Source organism: Saimiri boliviensis, chromosome 4 (assembly GCF_048565385.1).
Source record: "Saimiri boliviensis isolate mSaiBol1 chromosome 4, mSaiBol1.pri, whole genome shotgun sequence".
NCBI classification, from domain to species: domain Eukaryota; kingdom Metazoa; phylum Chordata; class Mammalia; order Primates; family Cebidae; genus Saimiri; species Saimiri boliviensis.
In genome coordinates this window covers 127,760,282-127,786,879 of record NC_133452.1, presented here as the reverse complement: position 1 = coordinate 127,786,879, position 26,598 = coordinate 127,760,282, and the positions used below count along the sequence as shown (strand labels likewise).

At 37.0% G+C, this 26,598-nt stretch overlaps 1 protein-coding gene across 1 annotated transcript in view; it reads right to left on the bottom strand.

Annotated features, from left to right (window-relative positions):
- Positions 1 to 2,013: 2,013 nt before the first annotated feature.
- Positions 2,014 to 26,598, bottom strand: part of HMGCLL1 (3-hydroxy-3-methylglutaryl-CoA lyase like 1) — a 149,684-nt gene continuing 125,099 nt past the window's right edge. The window contains exons 8-9 of the mRNA XM_003926374.4: positions 7,931 to 8,056; positions 2,014 to 4,517 (exon numbers count right to left, since the gene is read on the bottom strand). Of these exons, the coding sequence (XP_003926423.1) occupies positions 4,416 to 4,517; positions 7,931 to 8,056 (228 nt within the window). The 3' untranslated portion in view covers positions 2,014 to 4,415. The remainder of the gene's footprint in view (positions 4,518 to 7,930; positions 8,057 to 26,598) is intronic.

Here is a 26,598-nt window from a genome sequence, read left to right as displayed (position 1 = left end):
GATTTGCAGAATGATGAGGTTCAGCCTCTTTTCTTATAAATGACCCAGTCTCGGGTATAGCAAGGCAAGGACTGGCTAACACAGTTGGTGTCCTATTACTGTCCTTCATCTCCAGAGTATACACAGATTCACAATCTGGATTTTATAAGCTGACTCTGAGATGATGCAGTTTTCTCTGGATGAAACTCCCAAAAAAAGTAGGCCATGTTGCTGATGCTACTGCTCCTGGGATCATACTTTGAAAACCAGTGCTCCAGAGTGGAGATTTTCAACTAAATTTGCACATGAGAACTGCCTGGTGTACAATTTTTTAAATGCTGATGCCTAAAGTACTACTCCAGACCAATTAAATCAAAATATCTGAGGGTGAAGTTCAGGCATTGGTATTGTTATACTCCTCTCCCATCATCCACTGATTAATCTAATGTACAATATGAATCAAGATCACAGAAAATAAGTTTATGTGTCAGTGACAGAAAATTAAGGGTATGTCTCTGCTAAGACTTGACTCTGAAGTACCTATACATTACTACAGGAGTTTAATACTGAAGTAATGAGGTCTTGATATCAAATCATTATGAAATTTTTATCTCCTAATCATATAGATAACAGGCTGGCTTTTTTTTTTTTTTATTGCATTTTAGGTTTTGGGGTACATGTGATGGACATGCAAGATTGTTGCATAGGTACACACATAGCAGTGTGGTTTGCTGCCTTCCGTCCCCTCACCTGTATCTGTCATTTCTCCCCATGCTATCTCTTCCCACCTCCCCACCCCCCCGCCCCTCCCCCATTTCCCCCCAACGGACCCCAGTGTGTAGTGCTCCCCTCCCTGTGTCCATGTGTTCTCATTGTTCAACACCCGCCTATGAGTGAGAATATACGGTGTTTGATTTTCTGCTCTTGTGTCAGTTTGCTGAGAATGATGGTTTCCAGGTTCATCCATGTCCCTACAAAGGACGTGAACTTTTAAATAGGCAATGCAGTTCTTGTTTCTTTGATAGAGAAGACACAGGTTACAGAAGTTTGATGAGAAAACTAAATTTTCCTGTTCATATCTGGAATGGTATATTATGCATGCATGTGTGTGTGCCCGTGTGCATATGTGTAAGACAGAAAGGAATTGCGTGCACTTTTTGATGCCCATAGCAAAGATAATTAGTTGCTTACTATAGTTGTTGCCTCTTTACCTCAGGAAGGTTTTTATTGCTATTGATATAGTCAATTTGTTGTTATTAATTCCAGCAGTTTCAGTTTTACTTTATTCCTGCTTATAAAGATGCGTATTTACCTTACAGTTATGGTTTACCTAAATTTTCTTAACCTCTTTCATGTATATACTGTATGTGTTCATTCTTTAACTCAATCATTCAACATATAAACTGGGACAAATAAACCCTAAAAATCTATTAAGGGCTCAGAATATATTTCATATATATATATTTGAATATATATATATATATATATATATATATATATATATATATATATATATTGGAAAACAGAATTCATTCAGAGTAGTTTTCTTTTTTAAACTCCCAAATGTTTGCATTAAACACGTTTCTATTCTTCACTCCAATTAACATTTATTGGTATTTAGTGCCAGACCCTAGCACTATGTTCTAGGCACTATGGAACTCAGCGTGAACAAGATAGCAAAGCCCTTGCTCTCATGGAGTTGGAAAAAGAAAGAACAAATAAATAAGAAGGTAAACATCCTATAAGTAATAATTAAAAGAGTTGATGTGAGAGAATGTAACAGGACTTGCTTTAAACTGAGTTGTCCAGGAAGATTCATTAAGGAGGTCAACTGGGTGCTGAGACCACAGTGACGAGAGGGAGCCAGTCATGGCCAGGGAAAGAGCCAGGGAAACAGCGCTACAGGCAGAGACGAAATTAAGATAAATTACCTAAGATGGATCTGAGTGTGCCTTGTTCCAACATCAGAGAGAAGACAGTGGACTAGACTACAGTGCACAAAGTAAAAAAAAAAAAAAAAAAAAAGGGACAAGGATTTTGAATATACATGAAGCTTGAGATGCCTGTTAGACACCCAAGAGGAGGTATCAAATAGGCAAGTGCTTCTCAAAGTTAATTTGCATATGAGTCATATAAGGATCTTGTTTAAAATGCAAACTGATGCAATAGATACGGAGTGAAATCTCAGATTCCGTATTTCTCAAAAGGTCCCAGGGAATGATCCTGCTGGTCCTGGACCACATGTTGAGTTGTGAGGATGTAGGCAGCTGTGCATTGGTGAGTCTGCAGTCAAACATAAAGAGAAGGAAGGGGCCAAAAAAATAAATAAGGTAGAGGAAAGACAACCAGAAAAGAAATTCTCTTTAAGCTATCAAAGGGATGGAGATGGTCTCTGTGGAGAACGGATACAAAATACCTGCAACAAGCTTTCTCGTAATACATGTGATGTGGTAGCATCAGCGTATTCACGAAAGTGACTCCACAGACTGATGTGGGTGCTGTGTAACTGTGCTCTGGACTGACTGACGTGGGTGCCGCGTAACTGTGCTCTGGACTGACTGACGTGGGTGCCGCGTAACTGTGCTCTGGACTGGCTGACGTGGGTGCTGTGTAACTGTGCTCTGGACTGGCTGACGTGGGTGCTGTGTAACTGTGCTCTGGACTGGCTGACGTGGGTGCCGTGTAACTGTGCTCTGGACTGACTGACGTGGGTGCTGTGTAACTGTGCTCTGGACTGTACTTGGAGTTTCTACTTGCTCTGCCTTTCCAAGTCCATGGTTTTCTTTTCAAAATAGCAATGTTTTCCCCTTAATTGTTACTATAAGCAGTTTGTAACAAATGCTTTTCCAAATATCTCAAATTAAGAACTGTGCCGCTTCGTAAGAGATAGGAAGTCAGTCTCCTCAGAATATGGGGTACATATCTAGCTGTACCTGCTAAGGGCAGGTGTTCCATTACTGCCACAGTGTGCAGGGTCATGTACTTCATGAGAGGAGATGCACAGGGAGAGAAAAATGAGAAAGATTCATAAGCAGCGTGGATTTTGTCTGCTCCCTGCATTTCCCCCAACTCCCCAGAGAATTGCTCTCAGTATTCCTGCTTCAGAACCATGCAATGTAATTATAATCAGTATTTCTCTTATTTTCTTGAATTTATTTTTTAATGGTTTTAATGAACATTTCCTAGAAAGTTCACAGTACTCATTTCTATTTTTCAATTTCTATTCAAATTTATTCAAAGATCATGTCACCTGGCTATTACTAGAGAGGTCTATATAAATACTAGAACTGACATTTCAGATCCATGTGTAATAGTACTGCTCCCATATAATTTGCATAGGTTACAGAAAAGTTTTTCTTGTATAGTTTTTCTGCTCCTCATCTCTGTCTTTGATATATTAAAGCTTACAATTTCTGGCAATAATTTCTAGGACAATAAACAACATTTCAGCCACTTCAACTTTTTAAAATAACCACTAAAAAAGTCAACCCCCCAAAATTATGTGATGTAATCAAAGCACCATGAATCAAAGGAAAACACGCATTTCGTTAACTTAAAACTATCTTAATATTCTTAGGATTACAATGATATTTCCTTGTGCTATTTGAAAGTGATCTGAAAAGTATAAAAGCAGATTATGAGACCTGTATCAACCTATTCTTATTACTGCAATTTAGACAACTGGACAAAAATAATAGCTTACAATTTCTCAATAGTTGAGTAACACCATGCTGGCTTTTACTACAAGTGATGAAAGGTACCGTATGGTAAACTGGATGCATGTCACAAACACGGGAGGTTGTAATATGTTTCCAGGATATGGCATCTTGCCATTGGCCACAGCCTCTTGGAAGCAGATAATGTCACTGAAATAGTTAACAGATGTTAGCCATACTCAAAATATGAAAGTTCTATTGCTAAAATTATGTAGGGTCAGATGGAGATTTGGCTTTTGGTCCATAACTTAACTGACTTGGCAAATGAATAGTTGAGATCCAGAGGCATAATGCATAATATTGAGGCCACACACTCTGCATACTATGCAGGAGCTCATAAACTACTGACAATGTGTACACTGTGCTAAGCCTGCTTGATTAAGTATTAACACAGTATTTGATTCTTGGGGAAATATGAAGTTGATGTTCCAGTCTACTAAATTAAAAAGTTATTTCTACAAGCACAATAGAGACCTTTTTTCCAAGTTTAAAAGTATAACAACAAGTTTATTATTTATCCTCAGCTTGCAATTTACCTGATGACTGATACTGCTTTTTGTTGACTTAATCTATCCAGTTATAATCTTTTTGAAAAGTATCTCTTTTTTGCCACTCTTGTCTATTACTTCACATATCAGAGCAAGTTGACACGAATGATTTTCAGATGAGTATTGTAGCTGAAATTGATCTTCTCAACCTTAACTCATAAATCCACTGAAGTCAAGCATTGAAGGAGGCTCGTGCTACTTTAGAGTTTGTGGTTTTATTCACAGCTTTGCAAATAAAGTCACCAGCTTCCATCACTTTGTGTAGATTCACACCCTGGTGAGGAAAAGAAAGAATACCAGGAAGGCAGAGGAATTAGAGAAATAAAAGAAAAAACATAGCCTTTTAAATTTTATTAGTAGTTACTTAACCATTTAAAATTACTAAACAAAGTGGTGTTGGTCATTATCAGTTCTGTGGCAACATTTGTTTTCATGAATAATGTTGTCAACATTTTAGATTCTTCTGCTTTATTACAGCATATCTTGAATTTGACCCTTATCTAATAATATAGGTAGACACACTTGAATAACATCATAATTCAGGCTGGTATGTAAAGTCTAGGAAGGACAATACTGGAACTACAAAATCCATCTACAAAACATCAGTGAAGGACAATCGAAATGATAATGTTTTGGAGAAGTTTATAGATAAGAACTGACTTAGAAAAAAAAAAAAACGATCTTCTTTACTGTATGAAGAAACAAACTTGAAAAAGCCATAAGGATTACAGAAAAGGTGAATGCATATATATACATATATGTTTTTTTTAAATCAAGATGAGAAACACTAGTATGATATTGAAGAAGGTAGTTGCAAGTGAAATAAAATGAAGTAGTATTTAGTACACATCTGGAACGTGTTTGCCTGAGAGGTTGCACTGTCTGAAAGTATAAACAGAATCAACAAAAGCTTAGGAAAATCCACGGATGACAGATATGCAGTTGGGTATTAAGGCCAAGTTCAGGGCATGAACTTGGTGTAATGAAAGGGTCACTATCAAAGTCTCCATCCGGCCCTTTTGTTGTCTCAGGAGGAGGCAAAGCATTAGGAGGATTAAGCACAAACTTGCCCTTACATGGCATTTCATAAGCTTCTATGTTCTCTCTCCATGTGAACTAGAAACACTGTGGGCTTAAAATGGAAAATAGTAAGCTTTCCTTGCTTTTAAGAAGTACTCTTTAATAGCTATGGAAACATGTCATGGCTTTTCATAATCGAATATCATTTTAGAAATTAGAGGCATTTCAATATAGCTAGTTATGTATCTTTAAAAACTAAAAATATTTTGTGAAATGACACAAATTATTTTCATGATGTGCTTTTATTATAAAGTTGTTTTCAGGATACTAACTTTTGCTTTGGTTTGAGAAATTCGGTTTTGTCATGGTAATGGATTTATGTGGAATATCTGTTAGGTACATTTTTAGTTTAACATCCTTAATCCAGTGATACTTAAATTCTGTAAACAATTAACTTCGGATGCCTTTCACTTATAAATTACAGCCAGCAAGAGTCGATAGAGAAATTTTAGTCATTAATGTTTTTCTTCTCTTTGCAGTAATGCCATTTGTAACACTTATATGGTAGAATTCGTCGATTTCACAGCAAAGAAGATTTTTGTTATGGCTTTTCTCTATCACTTTATTTAATCAATAGATACCATTTTGAAACAACATTATACATATTCTTAAATCATTTATCAGATGTTTAAATATGCCTCATGTACTACGATAGGTTCTGGAGTTTCAAGAACTCATGTAGAATGTGGTTTCTGCCTTCATGAACAAGCAGGCAATGTGGACTCACAACAGAAAATTCTGTACCATAGTGAAAGTCACAGATAGAGATATGCCCAGGTTATTATGGAGGCAGAGGTGTGAGGCCACCAACCCAACGAGGGGGAAAAAAAAGCAGAAGGGAATATGTCAGGGAAAGGTGCCAAGAAGGGTAAAGCCTGACCCAAGTTTTAGACCAAAAGTATAAAGGAGGATGGAGGATGTATGAGGCACTGTTCATAGGCAGAGAGAAGAGCCGTCCAAGATATCTTAATAATATCGTGGCATATATGGATGAAGATAAAATAAACCATTAGTACTGGAAAAAGTAATAATAGGCCAGATGGTGTGATAGAGTACAGTCTTGCTTTCAGGAAATTAGAATCCACTGATGAGTGCTCAAGGAGAAGTAGAGCCTATTCATACTTGCATGTTAGGTGTAATCCTTTGACGGTAACCTGGAGCATAGATTTCAAGGCAAGCCTGGAACCAGTGATGAGTATAGAAGATGAACAGCCTGGAAAGGGATACCGACCTGCATCGGTGTAGTCACAGCAGAGTAGTAAAAGGGGGGCAAACAAGCCAAAGCTGTCAGTGGAGTTCACTTTAGTCATCTAAATTTCTAAGAAAGGAACTATTTATGTGCATTTTATGTCATTGGCTTCTGATAGTAATGATTAAATAGGATATAAATGAAATAATATTTATTTCTCACCAGAGAAGATAGGCAATAGCTTTTGGTGTTTATAGGCAACAGCTGTTGGTGTTTAGTGTCAAGTGAAATCAGCCTTTCTATAAATATTTATTGAGCATCTTTATGCCATAGGCAACAGGTATGAATAAGCTGTCATAATTGCTCTGTGGTTGCATGGGAAGCTAGACACATAAACAAGATAATGCTATAACCTTTTGGTAAGTTTAGAGGGAATACAGAGGGGAAGAAGAAAACACTAAGGAGAGGGATGAACAATTTGACCTGGGGACAGGCAGGGAGATGCTAGACGGCATTTTTTTAGGATGGTGGTGACTGACTTTCCAGGTGAAATGGAATACGAGGTATAAAGCCATTTCACGTGGTAGTAGAAACCTGAGCAAGGGGTAGAAGTGAGGAATAAAATGCTATAAAACTGTAGACTTGAAGCAAGTTTAAGCTGCAAGCATGTCAGTGTAAGTAGAGTGATGAAAAAGGAGCAGCAGAGAGTAAAATCCGTTTTATAATACAGATGATGATTTTACATCTCAGAAAGAAATTTTAAATGTCTAATTATCTGTGATTTTTATATCTTTTTCTTAAATAAAGCTGTTTGGTGGACTAATAGGTTGTGCTAACAATCATAGGACAAAACAAGATGCTGATTGTGATGGATGTGGTTATACAGCGTGTGACTTTTCAGGTACAACTTGCAAAGAGACTATTCTTGTCATCCAGGGTCTCACATGCTAAGTATTATGAAGCTCCTCTCTTTCACTGACGATTTACAAGGTGTCCTGGGATTTTTTCCAGAATCCATAGTTGTCACTGTGAGGCAATCAAGATCTCTGTTTTATCCAAGAAAAATATCCATACAAAAAACAAAAATGCAAAACTCAAAAATCATAATAGCAAAGACACAGACTCCAACTCACAAAGTGTGTAAAATCGAATCAGATAATACAGGAAAAAGTACTTTAGAGGTCATGAAGCACTATAAAAATGTGAAATAATAGCATTATTGGTGATTGAGCTATAGCAATGAGTTACTTCATAAAGCCCCCAGAAGAATTTTTATTGTATTTTCCTACTGTGCATTTTAGCAAATAGTGAAAGTGTAGTAAAACATTGACCTCAAAACTGCTTCCCACATCTGAGAAGCATTGCAATTTGGGTCTGCAAGGAATGCATGAATATTAAAATATGTTAAAGCAACTTACTGTATTGAGCCCCAGGCCATTAAGCATATATATCAAATCTTCAGTGGCTACATTCCCAGAAGCACCTTTTGCATAAGGGCAACCACCTAATCCGGATACGGCAGAGTCCACCACGTTAATTCCCATCTGGAAAACAAACCAAACCACCTAAAGCTTGTATGTTTATGGCATGTAAATTGTTGCATTTCTAGTTAACCTGTGGTAAAGAGCAAATAAGCGAAATCCGAACTGGTTATTCAAATATGTTACTTACCCAGCGGCCTCTAGAACAGTCCCTGGAGTGATTATTTCTTTTATGGCTAATCTTGTCTCTGCGGCTAACGGAAACTCTGCTAAGGCTCTCTGGAACTAGAATAATCTTTGGTCAAAAGTAAAATGGTATTGTTTGTTGATAACAGCTCAACTGTAGGTGGTGAAGCTCAGAGTAAGGTTAATTTACTTGAGGTTTTCACATATTATCCAATTCTCTAGATTTATTTTAAAGGCATTTTATAAGCAACATGAAATATTTTCAATATTCGAATTCAACATCGAAATGCCTTAGACGGCTGGTACGTGTAGGGTAGGGGAGGGAGAAGTCACTGGGTTTGAAATAGTATTTTGTGGGCTCACTTTACTCATTTGACTTACCCAATCTTTATTCATAGAATCATTACTTTGCACACAAAACCCACTGCTTTTGAAGAAGGAAGAAATATTTAAGAGGCAAAACACTCGCCACCAGCAGTAACACCAGCTCATATTTACTGGGTCCTCAGTAAGTGCTGGATGCTGTTATTAACAAATGATGTGTATTAATTCACAATTTTCCCCAAAACCCATTTTTTCTGTGAATTGGGGATGCTTGTATCATCCCCAATTCACTGAAAGAAAACTCAGGTACAGAGGGATCAAACAACTTACCCAGAGTCAACATCTGGTAGGTGAAGTCCTCTGTCTCCAGGAAATCTACACTCTGCCTTGATGTAAAGCTTTTGGGAACATGAGAGTTGGCATATGATTGTGTGCTTAGGGATATCATAGGTGGAAGGGCTATGTGTGTGCTGGAGAAGTTATGGAAGACATGAGCACAGCAGGGTCTGAGAAGGGTCCTGGAGTTCAAATGCTAATAATATGAGAACAGAGGCAGGCATGCCATTCCTCTGTGAAAGATAACAATTTGGTAATCAGAAGGTACAGTAAAGGCTAATCTGATTCTTCACTCTTGGGCATTAAAGAAAAAGTAACATGACCACATCGAAAATGAGAAGCACCTGGAAGCAGAGCTCTTGAGCAACCAACTAGATGAGTGGTTCTCAATCACGGGTTGCTGCTACATCCCCAGAGTTTTGATTCAGAAGGTCTGGGCTGGGACTTGACAATTTGAATTTTTGACAAGATCCTGACTGCTGCTGCTCATGTGGGAATCTCTTTCTCCCTTCCTTCCTTCCTTCACTTTTTTACTTTTTTTGATAAACTTTTGATTTTAAAATAGTTTTTGATTTTACAAAATTTGGGAAGATAAAACGAAGTTCTTATGTATCACTCAGTTTTTTCTATGGTTAACATCTGTTACAGAAAACATTATTCAATAATACGTATTAAAGCACAGCAAAGATGACTTCTTTAGGAGCACTGCAATAGACACAGGGACCACATGCAATGCAGGAGAAATAGATTGTGCTCGAATTCAAATACAGCATGGGCAAGTGAGACTTTATGGCCAAGGAGTGGAGTTGGGGTCAGTGGATTAAAAACTACTAGGAGAAAAGATCAGGGGTGAACAGAATTCTGGCTAAACTGACCTACCAGGATTTTTGCTGAAGACAGGTCAGGGTGATCAGACGTGATCTTCGGGTTGGTGGAGGAGGAGACACCTAATCAGATAGGGTGTTTAGATATTGAGTGTAGGGGTTCTTGTTAAACTGATTTAGCAGAAATTGCTAAAACTGGATTTTATAAGGCAGTGCAGAAGTGGGCTTAGAAGAAGTTTTAGAAGCCTGACTGAAGTTTAGTTTCTTTGTCATATATTATTATAGTCTATTTATCATAACTAAAGAACACATATTGACATGTTTTTATTAATTAGAATCCATATAGTATTCAGATTTCTTTAGACATTTAAAAAGACATTTCTGGCTGGGTGCAGTGGCTCACGCCTGTAATCCTGTCCCTTTGGGAAGCCTAGGCAAGTGGATTACGAGGTGAAGAGATCCAGACCAGTCTGGTCAGTATGGTGAAACCCCGTCTTTACTAAAAATCCAAAAATTAGCCAGGCATGGTGACACATGCCTGTAGTCCCAGCTACTCAGGAGGAGGAGGCAGGAGAATCACTTGAACCTGGGAGGCAAAGCTTGCAGTGAGCCAAGATTGCATCATTGCACTCTAGCCTGGTGACAGAGTGAGACCCCCTCTCAAAAAAAAAAAAAAAAATTCTAAAGACATTTTTAAACTAATGTCTTTTATCTGTTCTGGGAACCTACCAGTATACCATATGACATTAGTAGTCAGGTATCCTTAGGCTCCTATGATCTGTGACAACTTCTCTGAACTGTTTTGAGTAGTACAAGCCATGTTTGTTTGTTTGTTTGTTTGTTTGTTTGTTTTTGTGAGATGGAGTCTTGCTCTGTCACCCAGGCTGGAGTGTAGTGGTGCGATCTCGGTTTACTGCAACCTCTGCCTCCAGGGTTCGAGAGATTCTCCTGGCTCAGCCTCTTGAGTAGCTGGGATTATAGATACATGCTACCATGCCTGGCTAATTTTTGTACTTTTAGTGGAGATGGGGTTTCACTTTGTTGGCCAGGTTGGTCTCAAACTCCTGACCTCAGGTGATATGCCCGCCTTGGCCTCCCAAAGTGCCAGTCATGTATTTTGTACAGTGTCCTTCAATTTGAGTTTGTCTAAGTTTTTCTCCTGTTAAGACTGGAGTTAGAGTTTTGGGAAAAGACCACAGAGGTGAAGTGCCCTCCTCAAAGCGTTATATCAAGGATACATAATATCAAAATGAGTTATGATAACTGACATTAACCTTTATTTTCTGGCTGAGGTGGTATCTGCCAGGTATCTGCACTATAAAGTCTCCCCTTTGTCTTTCCATATTGTACATCTTGGAAAAATGTCACGATGCATAGCTCACAATTAAAGAATAAGGAGTATCTACACAAAAACTTAGAATTCTTCTTTACAGGAAATTTGTCCATTTTCTCATATTTATTCTAACATATATTTATGTCAGCAAGAACTCATAGGTAAATATAGGCATTTATTTTCCACTTTGGGTTATAATCTAATACCAATTTATACCCTTTGTTGCTCAAATTGTTGAACATTTGGCCACTGGGAGCTTTTCCAGTTGGCTCCTGTGTCCTTCAGGCATGCTGAAGGGGCTGTGGGTTTTGAACCACTTTCCTAGAGTTTCCTTTGCAAGACTTAAAAGGATACTTACCAAGTCTCACAAAGGAAGAACTACAGTCCGTAAAAAGCCCTAGAATTCTTCGGGACCTAAAGTAAGTTTAAAAAGGATAGACTTTTTTTTTTTTTTTTAACCTCCATTTCTTCTTCTTAGACTCTTCAACATGGAAAGGTCTCCATTGCTTCCTTTCCATTACCACAACATATATTACATAATGATCTGACAAGCTTAGTCATATTCAGCAGTAAAACACTGGTACGCTTAGGACAGTTTTCATTTCCTATGTACCAAAGCAGGAAGAATAAGGAATTATGCTCTAGAAGTGAAATTTGTGGCGTTGTTCTGTAGCTGGAAAAGGCAAATGTTAAGACATTGGTCCATCTCGGGGAGTCTGCCGTGATAGAAACAGGCAGGGCATTTATTTACTTAGATGTTAAAACTGATCTATTCGGTGCATCTGAATGTATCAACTTAGGAGCCAGAAATTTCCATGACTCTGCTCCTGTCAGCCCCTTAGAATCACCTGGAGCCCTTTTCAAATGACCAATGCTTAAGCTTCTCCCCAAGCCAATAAATCAGAATCTCTGTCCTAAAATCCCCAGTGATTCTCAAACCCCTAAAGTAGAGTTTCTTATCTATCTCACCCTTTATCAATCCGAGGGTATGAGTCAGCTTTAACTTTAGAGAAGCTTTGTACCCTGGGGCAGCAAACAGTTAACCAAGACTGGTTAGCATGTCAAGAAAACCAGGTTTTGAAAGAAGACCTAAAATAGTATGACTTAGCAAGTCAGAGGAATCAGCATGATAGGTGAGAAATAGCTTCAGCCTGAAATGTGGATGATTCACTTTTGGGATCTGGAATCCACGTATCATGTTCCTTTCACTACTGAGGATCAAGACCCTGCAACTACAGGAGTCCCAGAAGGAAAACTTGTTACCTTGTCAAAAGAGCAGTTTTTAGTCTTAATTGGCCTTTTGGGAAAGAGTGAGGAAACAACAGCCATTCTTCTATTTTGTAACTAAAGGCCAATGTAGCCTATTGTTTGGAAAAAAGTGAAAGATGTATTTATAATAGAGAAACCAGTATTACCACAGAGGAACAATAAATGACCAGTGTCACAGTAGAGCAAATATAAATAACCAGGAAAGCCAAAAAAAAAAAAGAAAAAAGAAAAAAAAAAAAAGTTCCACCTCACATTAAATCAAAGATTTTGAGTGAAAACTGTAACACTGCATTTTACACTTTCAGATAATAATTAAAAAAGAATGTTGGCAACAAAATAGTATAGTATAGAGCTAAAATATATAAAACACTCTGCAACTTCAACAATATGGACTAATTTCACAAACACAAGCTTGTTTGGAAAAAGGCTCAAAAGAAGACATAATAGGATTTCATGAAGATCAAGTCCTAAAATAGACCACACTAATCAAAGCATTGAGAGGCTAATAATTACCCTTTGAAGTGTGAACATAAATGGACACAAGGAGAGCTTTGAGGGTGCTGGTAATATTGCATTTTTGAACTGAGTTGATTACATTGATGATACCAGTTTGTGAAAATTCATTGAGCTTATCATTTATACGCATTTCCATATGCGCATTATACTTAAATAAATATCAATGAAAAAAAGGGCAGTGTGGTTGCATCTGAAGCTAAATGGGCAAACTTAAACTAGGAGGAATATACAGTAAATGGAATCCTTTTGGTGAGCAATTGATTAGTAATAAGTCTTCACTTGTCCATAGTCTTTGTCCCAGCAATTCCTTATCAATGAGTCCTTTCTAGAAATATTTAACAAATCCTAAGAAACTCTCACTAGATAAAAAATAAAGCCAAACACATATGGGTGACGTATATTGTATATTTGTTTTGTGTAGGATATACAACACACATACATATATTTATATAAAGACTCTTCATAGTATTTTTTTTTAAGAATGAAAATTTGAGAATCATCTAAATGTCTCACAATGGAGAATAACTTTATGGTGCAGCTATAAGACAAAATGATGATGCTATTTAACTGCACGATTAAGGGGAAAACAGGTTAGAACATGTTACAACAGTACATAGAGTCATGATGTGATTTTCTAGAAGCAAAAAGGATTTGGGAGATAAAACAGGTGTTAACAGTGATGGATGCTGTGATTACAGATCATTTATTTTACTTTAATTCTATCTCTGTTTCCCAATGCCTCCACAATGAATGTTAAGTACCTACATAAGTAGAAAAAGTTAAAAAGACTTTGAAAATTTTAGCCAGTAGTAAAATGATAGCAAATAAGTGAAAATCAATGTAAATAAATCCAAGACTCTGAATTTATTCATATTTTGCAATAACAGATCTTTCTATGATCTAAGACTACAGGGCTAACCTGCAAGCATACTCTGGGTCAAGAAAGACATATTCTGGGTAAAAGAGGACATGTAAAATTGTCTTTCTGACTTTTCTAGTACCAAGTTAGTTGTAGACACAGATTATCTTTCAGTAAGCTCTATTCACAAATTGACTCAATTCTAAAAGCAATATTTGGACTTAAAGTTTAAGCAAGCAATTTAAAGAGTTTATTCAAGGATATATTACCTGTAAAGGAGAATATTAGACATCAGTTCCCTTTAAAGTCTCTCTTTTCTTAAAAAATCACAGTACTTTAAAAATATTTTAATGCAGTTTCCCCTAAATTATCTTCTTAAGTGTATAATCTTCTTCACAGAAATAAAAAATATTTTCAATGACAGTGTTATCCTTACACTAAATTATACACTCTTATTTCTAAACAAGCTGATTTGGAAATTTCTAGTCATAGTCTTCTAAGAAAATTTCACTATGTATGTTTTCTTCATGTCTACTTCCTTATTTCATCAGAAATAATTTTAATATGATGTAAACAAGCTTTGAACAAACTAGGAAATCATTATTTCTTTTTATTAATGTCTTCTTTATTATTAAGAGTGGAGGCCGGGCGCGGTGGCTCAAGCCTGTAATCCCAGCACTTTGGGAGGCCGAGGCGGGTGGATCACGAGGTCAAGAGATCGAGACCATCCTGGTCAACATGGTGAAACCCCGTCTCGACTAAAAATACAAAAAATTAGCTGGGCATAGTGGCGCGTGCCTGTGATCCCAGCTACTCAGGAGGCTGAGGCAGGGGAATTGCCTGAACCCAGGAGGCGGAGGTTGCGGTGAGCAGAGATCGCGCCATTGCACTCCAGCCTGGGTAACAAGAGTGAAACTCCGTCTCAAAAAAAAAAAAAAAAAAAAAAAAAAAAAGAGTGGAAAGACATTTTTATGTAACCATTGAAATTATATTATTGTGTGTTTGAAAATAATAGATGGGCCACTTAGCTGATTTTACTACATGAGAGACTTTCGATATTAAAGGTTTACTCTTGAAAAGATGTTCCATTTCTCTCCTTTTCAAGCACAATCACTACTTTAAGACTCAGGTTTCTGGGGGGTGTGTGTGTGTAAGAACACAGCACAAACTTATGTTTGCACCATATATCACAAAAGCAAAACAGTTATTCTTTGTCTATTTTTGATTTTTGTTTTTGAAGAAAAGTCCATTTTTAGATGAGCAACCACAAGGTGGCAATATAGCACCAAAATCCACCAAATTAAAGTCGAGCATTTATAACCCCACTGTGTTGCAGTCCCTCGAAATTGCAAACAAATACATAGTTTCATATTTATTAAACAAGTTATCTACATTTAAAATAAAGACAGGTTTACCAATGGTGTAGAACACATGAAAATGTAGTTCAATATATTCAGTATATTTTTATTGTTCCTCTGACTTAAAGTGTTTAACAAGCACATTCTTTGTGCCAGGGACTTGGAATACATAAAAGTCCTGCGGCTCACAGAATTTAGCATGATAATTTATAAAATATAAATATATAAAATGACTTTATATTTTGTCTGTCACTGAGAAGTAGCTTATGATTATCCAATGAGAAGCAACTGTTTCTAAGGTTCAGAGAGCCAATGCTTTCTAAATCATATACATATTTTTATACATATTTATATATAATACACATATATATTGCATGATTACCTATTTACATATAACATATATAAATATATATAACATATGTATATTAGTAAATTTTTATAATTATAACTCTAAAGACTGACATGTCCTTGGCTTCTCCTTCTCTCAAAGTTTACAATTAAAGCTATTAACCCAGTGGCCCAGGATATCATTAACTGGGTGAATTCCATTAAGCGTGCTCTGTCAGCTTGAGCTCTCTGCAAATGTACTTGGACCTAAGGCCAGAGGAAAACGAATAAAATGTTAGTGGCAACTTTTATCATAAACATACCATGTGTGTACTCTAATCTTAGGTGAGCTCTGAGGAGTACTGATGGTGTGTGATGTTCTAATGCTCAGATGTTACTGATATGCTAACTAAAAGTACCATCACAACTTTTTCTTGTTGCTATAAGATCTTATTGCCCAAATAAAATGAATAAATGCAACAATAAAGGGAGTAAAAAAATTTTGTAAAATTTCTAATCTGCATATTTATGTTTTCAAAATATTTTATAAAACCTAAAAATTTTAGATAGTGAGGTTACCGAAGTCCCCAAAAGCAACGAGAGCTGTATTTTTCTGAAGTCACCTATATTTTTTACCCCCTAAGATCAGCATTTTCTTTAATAATCTGTAGTGTTAGATTTAATTTAAAAGAATAAAATTTCTGAAATGAAAATTATTTTAACATGAATATTAATGTAAACTATCAAAACGTACTTAGTTTCCAATATTTTTCTTCTCAATTTGTTTCTCATAGCTAGTATTCACTTTACCAAAGAATTGAAAGTACCCCTACATGAAGTATTAATCCTACTCCAGTGCCCAGGCCAAATACTACTAACACCAATAAGACCAGATCTTGCCTTGAGGTGTGTCTCAATGAGGATTCTAAATAGATACTACGTGAGCTACGGCCCGCTTGAGAGGGATCCCTATCTGCTATTGATGTGTATTGTGGACATAATATATGTAATATGTAAGCCACAGATAGTGAACAGTTAGCACACCTGAATTATGCCAATGTTTTAATAAACAGGAGTTTATATAAAAATTGGTAAATAAGATATATATATATATATATATATATAGATATAAAGAGAGAGAGAGCTATGTTGAGGAATGACTAAGCAAATGTGATTATTAATCAAAATAATTAGACTTCTCATCTTTAAAACTGGTTTTCCTAAATGCTTCACTCCTCCTTGCCTTCAAAAGGAGATAGATTATATTCCTACCTTCAATGGATACATTCAAATTGAGATAGAAATGGCAGTGTGTACATAGAAGTGAGTAAGAAAAAAAAAAGTAAAAGAATTTTCCATTTTTTTAAGACTAAAAATAGTAAATACTATTAGAGAACATTTGCTCAATTGATTATTTTTTCATAGGGATTGTATCATGTGCTTCACATATGGTAAAGCTCCACCAAGTCAACCTGAAGTGGTTAGTAACACATTCCCATTTTACTCATGAGTAAACCGAGGTTCACGAAGGGCAAGCGATACGTCCTGCTTCATATGTTTAGTATGAGGCAGAGTAAGAATGCAAACCCAAGTTTATCAACTGTGCGCTACTGCACAGTATTAATAGTTAATAATAAATACAGACTATATGCCAGACACATTACCTAACACTTTACATGCATTGACTCATTTAATCCATATAACAACTCCAGGGGGCAGGGTGTGAATCAGGAAAAGAAGATCGACAAATCAAAAAGCTTCCTTTTCTTATGAGACCTTCTGAAAAGTTTCCACACAAGTTGGCAACATTAGCAAACAACATCAGAAAGTAAATATTTGCTGTCCTAGTGATTGTATTTCTAGGAAGTTAGCCCAAGAAGATAGCCAGAAATGGTTCAGATAGATTTATGTTCAAGGGTGAATATTTTTTGTAATATTACTCATAACAGTGAAAATAAGTTCATAGGTTAAATGTTCAAAAATAGAGTCAGAGTTAATAAATTGCATAAGATTGACTATTATAAAACAGTACAATATTTTTGTATAATAAAATATACAAAAATATATAAATCTATAAACAGTACAGTATTAGATATACAAAAATATACAATGGTTGAAAAAATGAAGAAGAGGAAATGGAAGATAAAAGAACAGGATACTAACTATAGTTTCATTTATTTGTGTTTCTCTTTTTTTTTTCTCCAATCCTCTGTAATAAATATATGCCACTCATATATTTAGGACAAATGAACTTTATTGACAAAGTTTTATCCTACTCTTTTTTCATAGACATTTCCTTCCAATGCCAGTATCATACCCCCAAAACTATACTGGTCTATTTTAGGCTCACCTTGGTTGAATTCCATTCAAATTGTACAGAAGATTCATCTCAGAATCATCTGCTTTTGCCTGTTGTTGATTGGATATAGCTCCTATCACTTTAATTCTGTAGCCATCCATGCTCTCTAACATCTTGGAATAAAATAATTAGCCCAGTGCTCCTCAAACTGTACTGAACATACGATTTCATTGAATAGGTCTGAGGTGGTATATGGGATTCTGCATTACTTACAATCCTGAATTATGCCAATGCTCCTGATTCCCCAGAACACACTTGAGTAGCAAGACACAACAGATCTTCCTGGAAGCATCTCGGATGTTAATATATTTAGCTTCAGTCACAGTGGCTCCCTCCTGCCTGCTGCAGTTTTTCTCAGAATGATATCATCTGAGTATTGGAATCATCTGATGTCCTAGTTAAAAATGCAAAATTTTAGGTGCTACCTCCCAAACTGAATTTTTCTTGTAAAATATATTTATTGTTTCAAGATCCAAGATGGTTTCTATGGCTAAAACACTTTTTTGACAATTTGTAATCTTGTGGCGGAACTGTTTTTCTGTGGTAGATACAGCTAGTTCATCACCAAAAGTCTGTTTCTTCTTCCAGGACCCTCAGCTAGCTGACATTACCACGCTGCCCTGTCCCTAGGTATGCATGTGTGACTACAGTCTAGCCAATGGCATGCAAGCAAAGCGATACAGCCCATTTCTAAAACATGTTTTCTTAGAGACTACAAGCATCCTTCCTCTTTAATAATCAAACACAGATGACATTGAGGCCTTAGGGAATGGTGAGCCACAAGGAAGCAGCAGCCTGAGTTCCTGAATGACTACTTGGAGGAGACAACACACTCATTTACCAGGAACTTGTGCGGTGGGCTGTTAAATCAGTGAGAAACAAGCATCTATGGGTCAAAGTCATTATCACATGTCACAGATGACATCTGATAAAGAAGGGAGCTGAGGAAGAAGTTGAAGTGGGAATGTGTATAGAGAGATATAGTAGTTATGTGAGGCATGTAAGTAGAAAACCATAAAAGACAGAGCAAATTAAATGGAAGTAAGGAATGATGCCATGAATAAAGGAGAAAATTAACAAAGAAAAAATATTACAGATTAGGATGAGTTTTGGGACCGGGGCAGACAGAGGGAGGTGAGCCAGGAAATTTACAGAAAAAAACTGTCCTTTGAGTTAGGGTGTAAGTAGAGACAACATTCATCCCTTAACAGAGATATGTTGTTAAAGGAACAAGGTCCCTGAAGCTTTTGTAGAAAATAAATAACCAATCTCAAAGACATAGTAATTGAGTTCATTGGCTGAGAGTCCTACAAAGAGTCCATTCTCATTTCTAGCTTCCTGGCATTTGATTCTTTTGGACTTGTTTTGAGGTGGGCTTTCGGATCAGCATAGCCCATTGGAACGGATATGCCAATGGATACAAGGTTAGATTAAAATCTGCCACTTGGCTGGCTCCTTTCTATTTGCTCCACGTTTTTAAATTTGTTTCTCCTCTTTTCTGCCTTCTCTTCTGTTACTTGATGTTTTATGAGTTTCTTTGATCCCATCTGTTGACTTAATATTTTGATCTCATTAAATTGTTGAGTGGTTGTCTGCTCATTTACAATACACACCTTTAATTAACCATAATCTATCTGTGAATAACCAGTCACGCATAGGGAAGGAGCTTCTAACAGTATATTCTCCACTCCTTCCATGTATTCTTTGTGCTGTCGTTTCTCTATCTGTGACTTTCACATAAACCAACTGATAGTATACTGCTACTATTTTTTACTTTAGGCAGTTGGTTATCTCTTAGAGAAATTAAGAATCAGGGAAAAATAATCTCATCTTGACTTACTCCATTTCTGAGTTCCCTGAAGGAATTTGGCTAGAATAAAAACCTTAAAGATCCTAATTTTGTTTTTTTTTTTTGGTGAAAACTCACTTTTTGGAGGTGGGAGAAAGAAGATGAGTTAGTGAAAGAGATAAGGAGTTCAGGAGGAAGTTCAATGTCAAAAGCCAGGGTGGAAAAACTTTCTGGAAATATATACCACAGTGACGAGGGCAACAGATGGTTAAGAAAAATGACAGATGAGAAAATCCACTGGATTTACGTCATTGACAAATTTTGAAATTGGTCATCTCAGCAGAGTGGCAGGACAGGGTAGAGCTGGCAGTAGATTTCAGAATAAATGAAGAGCATACAGCCTAGTGCTTAAGAAACCAGTTTCAGAAGACAGACTTCTGTCTGAACCCTTGTGCCATCTTAATTGTGTGATTTTGATAATGTCATTCAACCCGTCTGTTCCGTCGGCTGTAAAATGAGGATAACAGTACCAATTAACAGGCTTGCTGAGGATTCTATGAGACCTTTCATGACATGTGCTTATCACATGGGTTCGCACATAGCATAATGCTAGATTTTAAAAGCAGATGACAAGGATGTAGAGGCAGACAGAGGACCTGTGATTAAAGGAAGAAGAAAGTTGAGAAAGAAGTTGAGGGGGGTATGTGAATAGAGAAATATCGAGATTATGTGAGATATGTAAATAGAAAACCATAAAAGACAGAGCTAATTAAATGGAAGTAAAGAATGATGCCATGAATAGAGGAGAAAATTAACCAAAAAATAAAACCTCTTCTAGATTAGGATGAGTTTTAGGACTGGGGCAGAAACAGGTAGGTGAGCCAGGAAATTAACAGAAAAAAAAATGTCCTTTGAGTTAGGGTGTAGGGAGAGACAATATATATTCCTTAAAAGAGAGATGTTAAAGGAACGAGGTCCCTGAAGCTTTTGTAGAAAATACATAACCAAAGTCAAAAGCAAAGTAATTGAGTTCATTGAGAGTCCTACGAAGAGTTCATCTTATTTCTAACTCTCTGACTCTTGATTGTTTTGGACTCAGCCCTGCCTTGCATTCACAATAGTCTTCAGTGTGTGCACAAAGAGAAAGGGATGAAACGAATGGTTGTGGGGAAGAGGAGTAGGAAGAGAAGGAGGCAGAACATAAACAATATTGTGCTGACAATGACTATTCAGGTGGAGGTTCCATGGTATTTTTTGTACTAATCTGCAAATCACAGACATTTACAACTAGATAATTTAGCCAAAATCCCTTATATGTTTAATGATTAATTGATTTAAAATGAATTAAGCACCATAGTTCTTACCAAAGAGCTTTTGGAGGTTATCAAAAGTCACATAGGTGGTCATTTATAGGCAGTTATAGTGACGGATATAGAACTTAAGGCTTTCTGTTCCAGGAATTTCACTAGGAGGAAGGAGGTTAAAAAAAAAAAAAAAAAAAAAAAAACTTGCAGTTCCAAAGTAGATGCTAGTGGGAGACCTACCTAATGTGAAAACACAACTAAATATTAATAAGTTCTGTTGAAGTATGTTAAAAGACAAAATAATTGAAAACAGTGGTTCTGACAGGGTATGAACAATGTTATAAATATTAATAAGCTAGGGATGGCTTGTGAGAATGTACAGACCAAAATTTTGAAAATATTCGAAGCAGCAAGCAGTATATATTAGCTTCACGATGTCTGGAATTTCAGTTTATCTCAGTCCATTATACCTTCAGCATATGGCATAGTACCTGGAACATAATAAGTTGTTATTCAAATATTTTTTAGGGCAAATTGAACAAATAATGAATATACCACAATACTGTATGTAACATCAAGACCTGGGTGCATATAGGATCATATATGGTAAAAAGTGAACTTGAAAATACAACACTACCTTTTTGAGGACACAAAAATAAAGGAACATTTGAGTGGATCACCACCTATCTCTTTTTCTCCCTAAACCTTCTTCTCCTCTTGGGAGTGCCTGTCATAAAAAAAAAGACTTTTGGAAACTGCTCAGTGACTTTTTTTATTAATCTTGGCTGCAGCTGATTGGCTCTAAATTTGGTCAATCACAGTCTTCTCACTAAGACTTGGAACAGAGACAAAGACAGAATCCATCTTTCTAAGAGGTGAGATGTACAGTAAATGAGCTGTGGACCACTAACTTTTTCCATGGATAATGGAGAGCAGAGAAATTCAATCTATAGTGAAATGAGAAATGAAGCACGGGTGAATCAGAGAAACATGGCCTGAATTTCGGGCAGCCTTTCAGTCCTTCCTGAGGTCCAGCTGCATTCTCTTACCTGCTTTGTTTTTGGACGTGGGCACTATCATAATCATCCTCATTTTATAATTGAGGAAACTGAGGCATAGAATGTTTAATATGATCATGTATAATTTTACATGTTTGGTATAAGGCAAAGCTGAGATTCATAATCAGGTAAAAAAAAAGACCTCTTTCTAAATATCTGTTCTTGACTTGTGTGCATCATTTCTCCAAGTTTCCATGAGACACCTCTTTATCTTCATAATGAATTTTCCTTTTCGTTTAAGGAAGCCTGAGTTGCCTACTGTTCCTAGGAAACAGACTGGTAACTAGCATCATTAAGTTAATGGCCTGGAAGAGAAGATAGTCATTAATACGAGGAACTTTAATACAAAGGAGAATGTAGGAGCTATTATGAGAATTATAAACAAAGCTATTCAGAAACATCAGTGAGAGGGTTTGTATATTTTGTCATGGAGCAAGGAAGGGGTGGAGGAGAGGAGGGATAGTGAAAATGTTAAAATGTTTGCCTCTGAATCGGGCTTTGAAGGATATTGAGGAAGGTGGGGAGATGATGTGGGAAGAGGTGTTCTACAGAGAAGAAACAATGTGAAAAATCATACATACAGTGAACATGCCAAGTATGTACTAAGAAGATTTTAATGGGATGTTTATGGTAGAGACTCTTGGGATATGGATGGAGTATAGTTCCTGATCACGGGAGGCCCTGTGCCTTGCTATATAATTGGAGCTTCATTCTCTAAGACATAAAGGTCTATCTAAGGTTTATGAATAATCATGCCATCACCAGCGCTTTCTTTTTTTTTTTTCTGATTTTGCTAGCAAGGAAGAAATGATTGAGATGGATAGAGGCTGAAAAATATGTAAGCAGAAACACTTGTTAGAAAATTAATGCAATACATCAAATCACTAGTGATGACTATTTAGAAAAAGATATGTTAAGAAATAAACTTGAGAACAATTTACAAGGTAAAATACTGTCTAAATGAATAAGGAATGACTGAATAAAGAAATACCATTAACAAGGCGCTGAGATCTCTAGCTTAACAACTTAGTGGAGGGGATCTGTTAACTAAAGTGGCATATAGAATCACCTCTAGTGAAAGGCGAAAGTTGTTTTTTTAAAAATCATTATAGACGTAGAAAACTGGCTATTTACCACATGATGTTTCCTGAAGCATTCCTAATTATTCAAAACTAATTGAAATTCACATTTATCTTTCAACTTTTTTTTCCTCTTTCCCATGTGTAGTTGGAGTGATTTCATATCTTTGGTAATGTTTATATTTACAGTTAAACATCCTTGTAACTCAAATAATTGGACTCCATTCTTCAGTAAAATAATTTAAAAATACATGATGCAGTGATTCCTTGGTCCCTGGGAAGAACACGAGGCTTCCCATCTGCTGAGTACCAAGGGCAGGGTCAGGGGTAATGAGTGGTAGGAATTTCATATGGGTTTGGTGGAGCCCTGTCACAAAGGAGAGTGGTCTTGCTTTCAAAAGTGTGTACCGGAGGGTATACAAGACTCAGAAGCTCCACATGCAGCTGACTGAGGTAATAGGAAAGCAAAGGGTGAGTGAGACATCTAGCCAGTGGCTTTCAGGCAAATTCAAAGAATACAGAACACTCAAACCTGGCACAGAAAGCATACAACCAATTCCCATTTCCCCAGAAGAGCTGAAAGATAACTGGTGGGTATGAGGGAACTAAAATCAGGACCCAGAATGTGGCACAGAGTATGGGCTAGAGTTGGGTGGATCACGGTTTGGGTACCATCACAAGAACACAGCTGAATGAGCCGGATAGTCACATCTCAGGGGAAACAGGGAGGACTAAGAATGTTTGCGGACCAGGTAATTCCCCATTAATGCCAGGATGATACTTAAGCCCTCTTCAAACTTAGCTCACTCAGAGGAGGAAGGGGAAAAAGGATAGGAGTGGCTTGAAACACTGTTATAAAGAAGAAGTGGCTAAGCAGATTTACAGATGTATTCCACCATTTATTAGAAGACATCTATTTTGGGAGTATTATACTTCAGAATTCATTAAACTGGACACTGTTGTGTTTTTACATAGATATAAAATATTATTATGTATTCTGTAAAGTACAAAATATTGTACAGGCCAGGCACAGTGGCTCATGCCTATGGTCCCAGCTACTGGGGAGACTGAGGAGAGAGGATCACTAGCCTAGGAGTTTGAGGCTATAGTGAGCTATGATTACACCACTGTACTCCAGCCTGGACTTCAGAGTGAGACCCCATGTCTAAAAAAATAATTATGATATTATTTCCTCATATGAGTATTATCATTTACATTCTTGTTGTTAGTTTCAAATAGCTCAAGCTCAACTTGGTTTCTAAATGACTTAGCAAGGACCTTGCTAGATTGAGAGCCACAGTTGATAAAATATCTAACAAGATATTTATGTTAACAATAGTATTACTTTTTTAAAGCATCGGGTGCAACTCGAAGGAAGAAGGAAGCCTGTGAATACATAAAATATTTTTTTTTTCTGGTGCTAGAAATAGTCCAGTCGAAGGCACCAGAAATGATGCAGTTGAAGTCAGTTATTCAAAGAAGGTAGGAAAGTAAACATAGGCATAATTACAGTTAAATAAATGGGAAGAGAGCCGCTTTGGAGCAAACCTGCAAATCTAGAAAACATGATATTATCCATGGTGGAGGCAATTGCAGATAGTTTCTTTGGAAAAGGCTCAGAGATAGATGAGAATTGTAGTTGCATAGTTCAAGATCATTATGTGGTCAAGAAAGCAGACATATTCTGTATGATTCCAGAGGCAAAGAGACAGATGTAGATTTTGGTTGATTATGGGGGAGAACTCTCTAGCTGTTTAATGCTGCCCAAACACAAATGGGTTAGCTTTCAAAATAATGATCTCCTTGCTACTGAAGGATTAAAAGACAATCTAAAGCAGGCATCCCCAAACTACGGCCCCGCAGGCTGCATGCGGCCCCCTGAGGCCATTTATCCAGCCCCCGCGCCACACTTCAGGAAGGGGCACCTCTTTCATTGGTGGTCAATGAGAGGAGCACAGTATGTGGCGGCCCTCCAATGATCTGAGGGACAGTGAACTGGCCCCCTGTGTAAAAAGTTTGGGGATGCCTGATCTAAAGGTTGCATAAGAAATCCCTTCTATTGTCAGTGAAGGCATCGGCTTTGATGGCTCTAGGATTTTCTCCAATTCTATGTCTTTCTGTGGATGCATATTGAACTTGATTTGCTCAATTATATCTAATTCTGTCATCAAATTCGAAACATAGCCCCAAAAGTCAGAATATTAAGGGCTTTTGCTATTATAGCTTTGGGCAACAGCATTATTGTGATAGATTCATTTCCTTGGCATCTGAAGATATGATGTACAAATGCTAAGCAAAGACACAGTGACTTAAGGGGAAGGTCAAATGCATATAAGCTTCCAGATGGCATACAGCCATGATGGCCAGTGCTAATAGCCAAGAAAAAAAGTCATATAAGACATAATTTTTAAAACACTTGCTGAAGATTCTCATTGAAGAGTGCCAAACCCACACATACTTGCTGTTATAGCAAAGTTGCCAAATACCACTAGGCCCACAAAAGCTCCTGTATAACCTGTCACATATTTTATGTTTCTGTTTTTACTTTAATGCCTCAAAATACCTGAAATTCAATGTCATTTTTATTTTAAAATGAAAATATATAAGAAATAAAAATCTTTAGATCTGAATCAAATTCAAATGCTATTTCACTCACAGGCTAGATAATTCTAAAAATAAAATAAAATAAAATAAAACACACATATGGGGTATGCAGGAAAATGCACAAAGTATTAATCATGGACAGATTGACCTGCTAACCTCTGGGCTGCTTTTTTGTCAGATGTTCAGTTGTATACTTCTCCTCTCACCTGTGTTTCCTACAATCAATTACTTTTGTGTCTTCTGCTTTCTGACTGATCCCTGAAAAATCTAATCATCCATCACATCTTTGTCCATCACATCTTTGCTCTTCATCACAAGTGACTGATTCCTTCAGAATGCATTTCCCCAGTTCAGATATCAGCTGGATTCGTAGAGTTCAGCCAACAGAAAGCTCTGCTGTTAGGAAGAAGTCAGAATATTTCCCACTAACAGCTTTCGGTGGTATCTCAAGCAGAAACTGTATTTTCTTTGTGGTCTCCAGTGCCTTCTGTTGACCATGGACAGGCTCATCATGGCTCCAGCTCTCTCACTATGACTCTGGATGCAGGGATCCAGTAACACTGCTTCTTTCTTTGTCCATCCAGTCCTATTGCAACAGTGGTTTCCTGCTACTGCTACTCTCATGGAGTACCTCCTTAAGAGTGAGGCAAACAGGGTGCAAATTTTAGGATGCCATTCAGCCACTCAGTTGATCAGCAAGTTGAGGATCAGCACCTGAGAAAGAGTGCCTCCTGAATGTCGTGTTCTAGGTACCTGGTTTGCCTTACCCCATAGGACCTGCTAACCTCTGGGCTACTTTTTTGTCAGATGTTCAGTTTTACACTTTTCCTCTCACCTGTGTTTCCTACAATCAATTACTTCTGTGTCTTCTGCTTTCTGACTGATCCCTGAAAAATCTAATCATCCTTTCCAAGGAGTTGAATCTTGAATTATCTTCTGCCTAACTCTTATCAAAGGCAGACTGGGTGAAGTGATATTAAAGAAATGCACTTTATAAGATTAACTGTCCATCTTCTTCTAAGTATTTTAGTTCTATCCTCATGCCAATTCAGTTCACCAGCAAGTTCTGGATCTCATTAG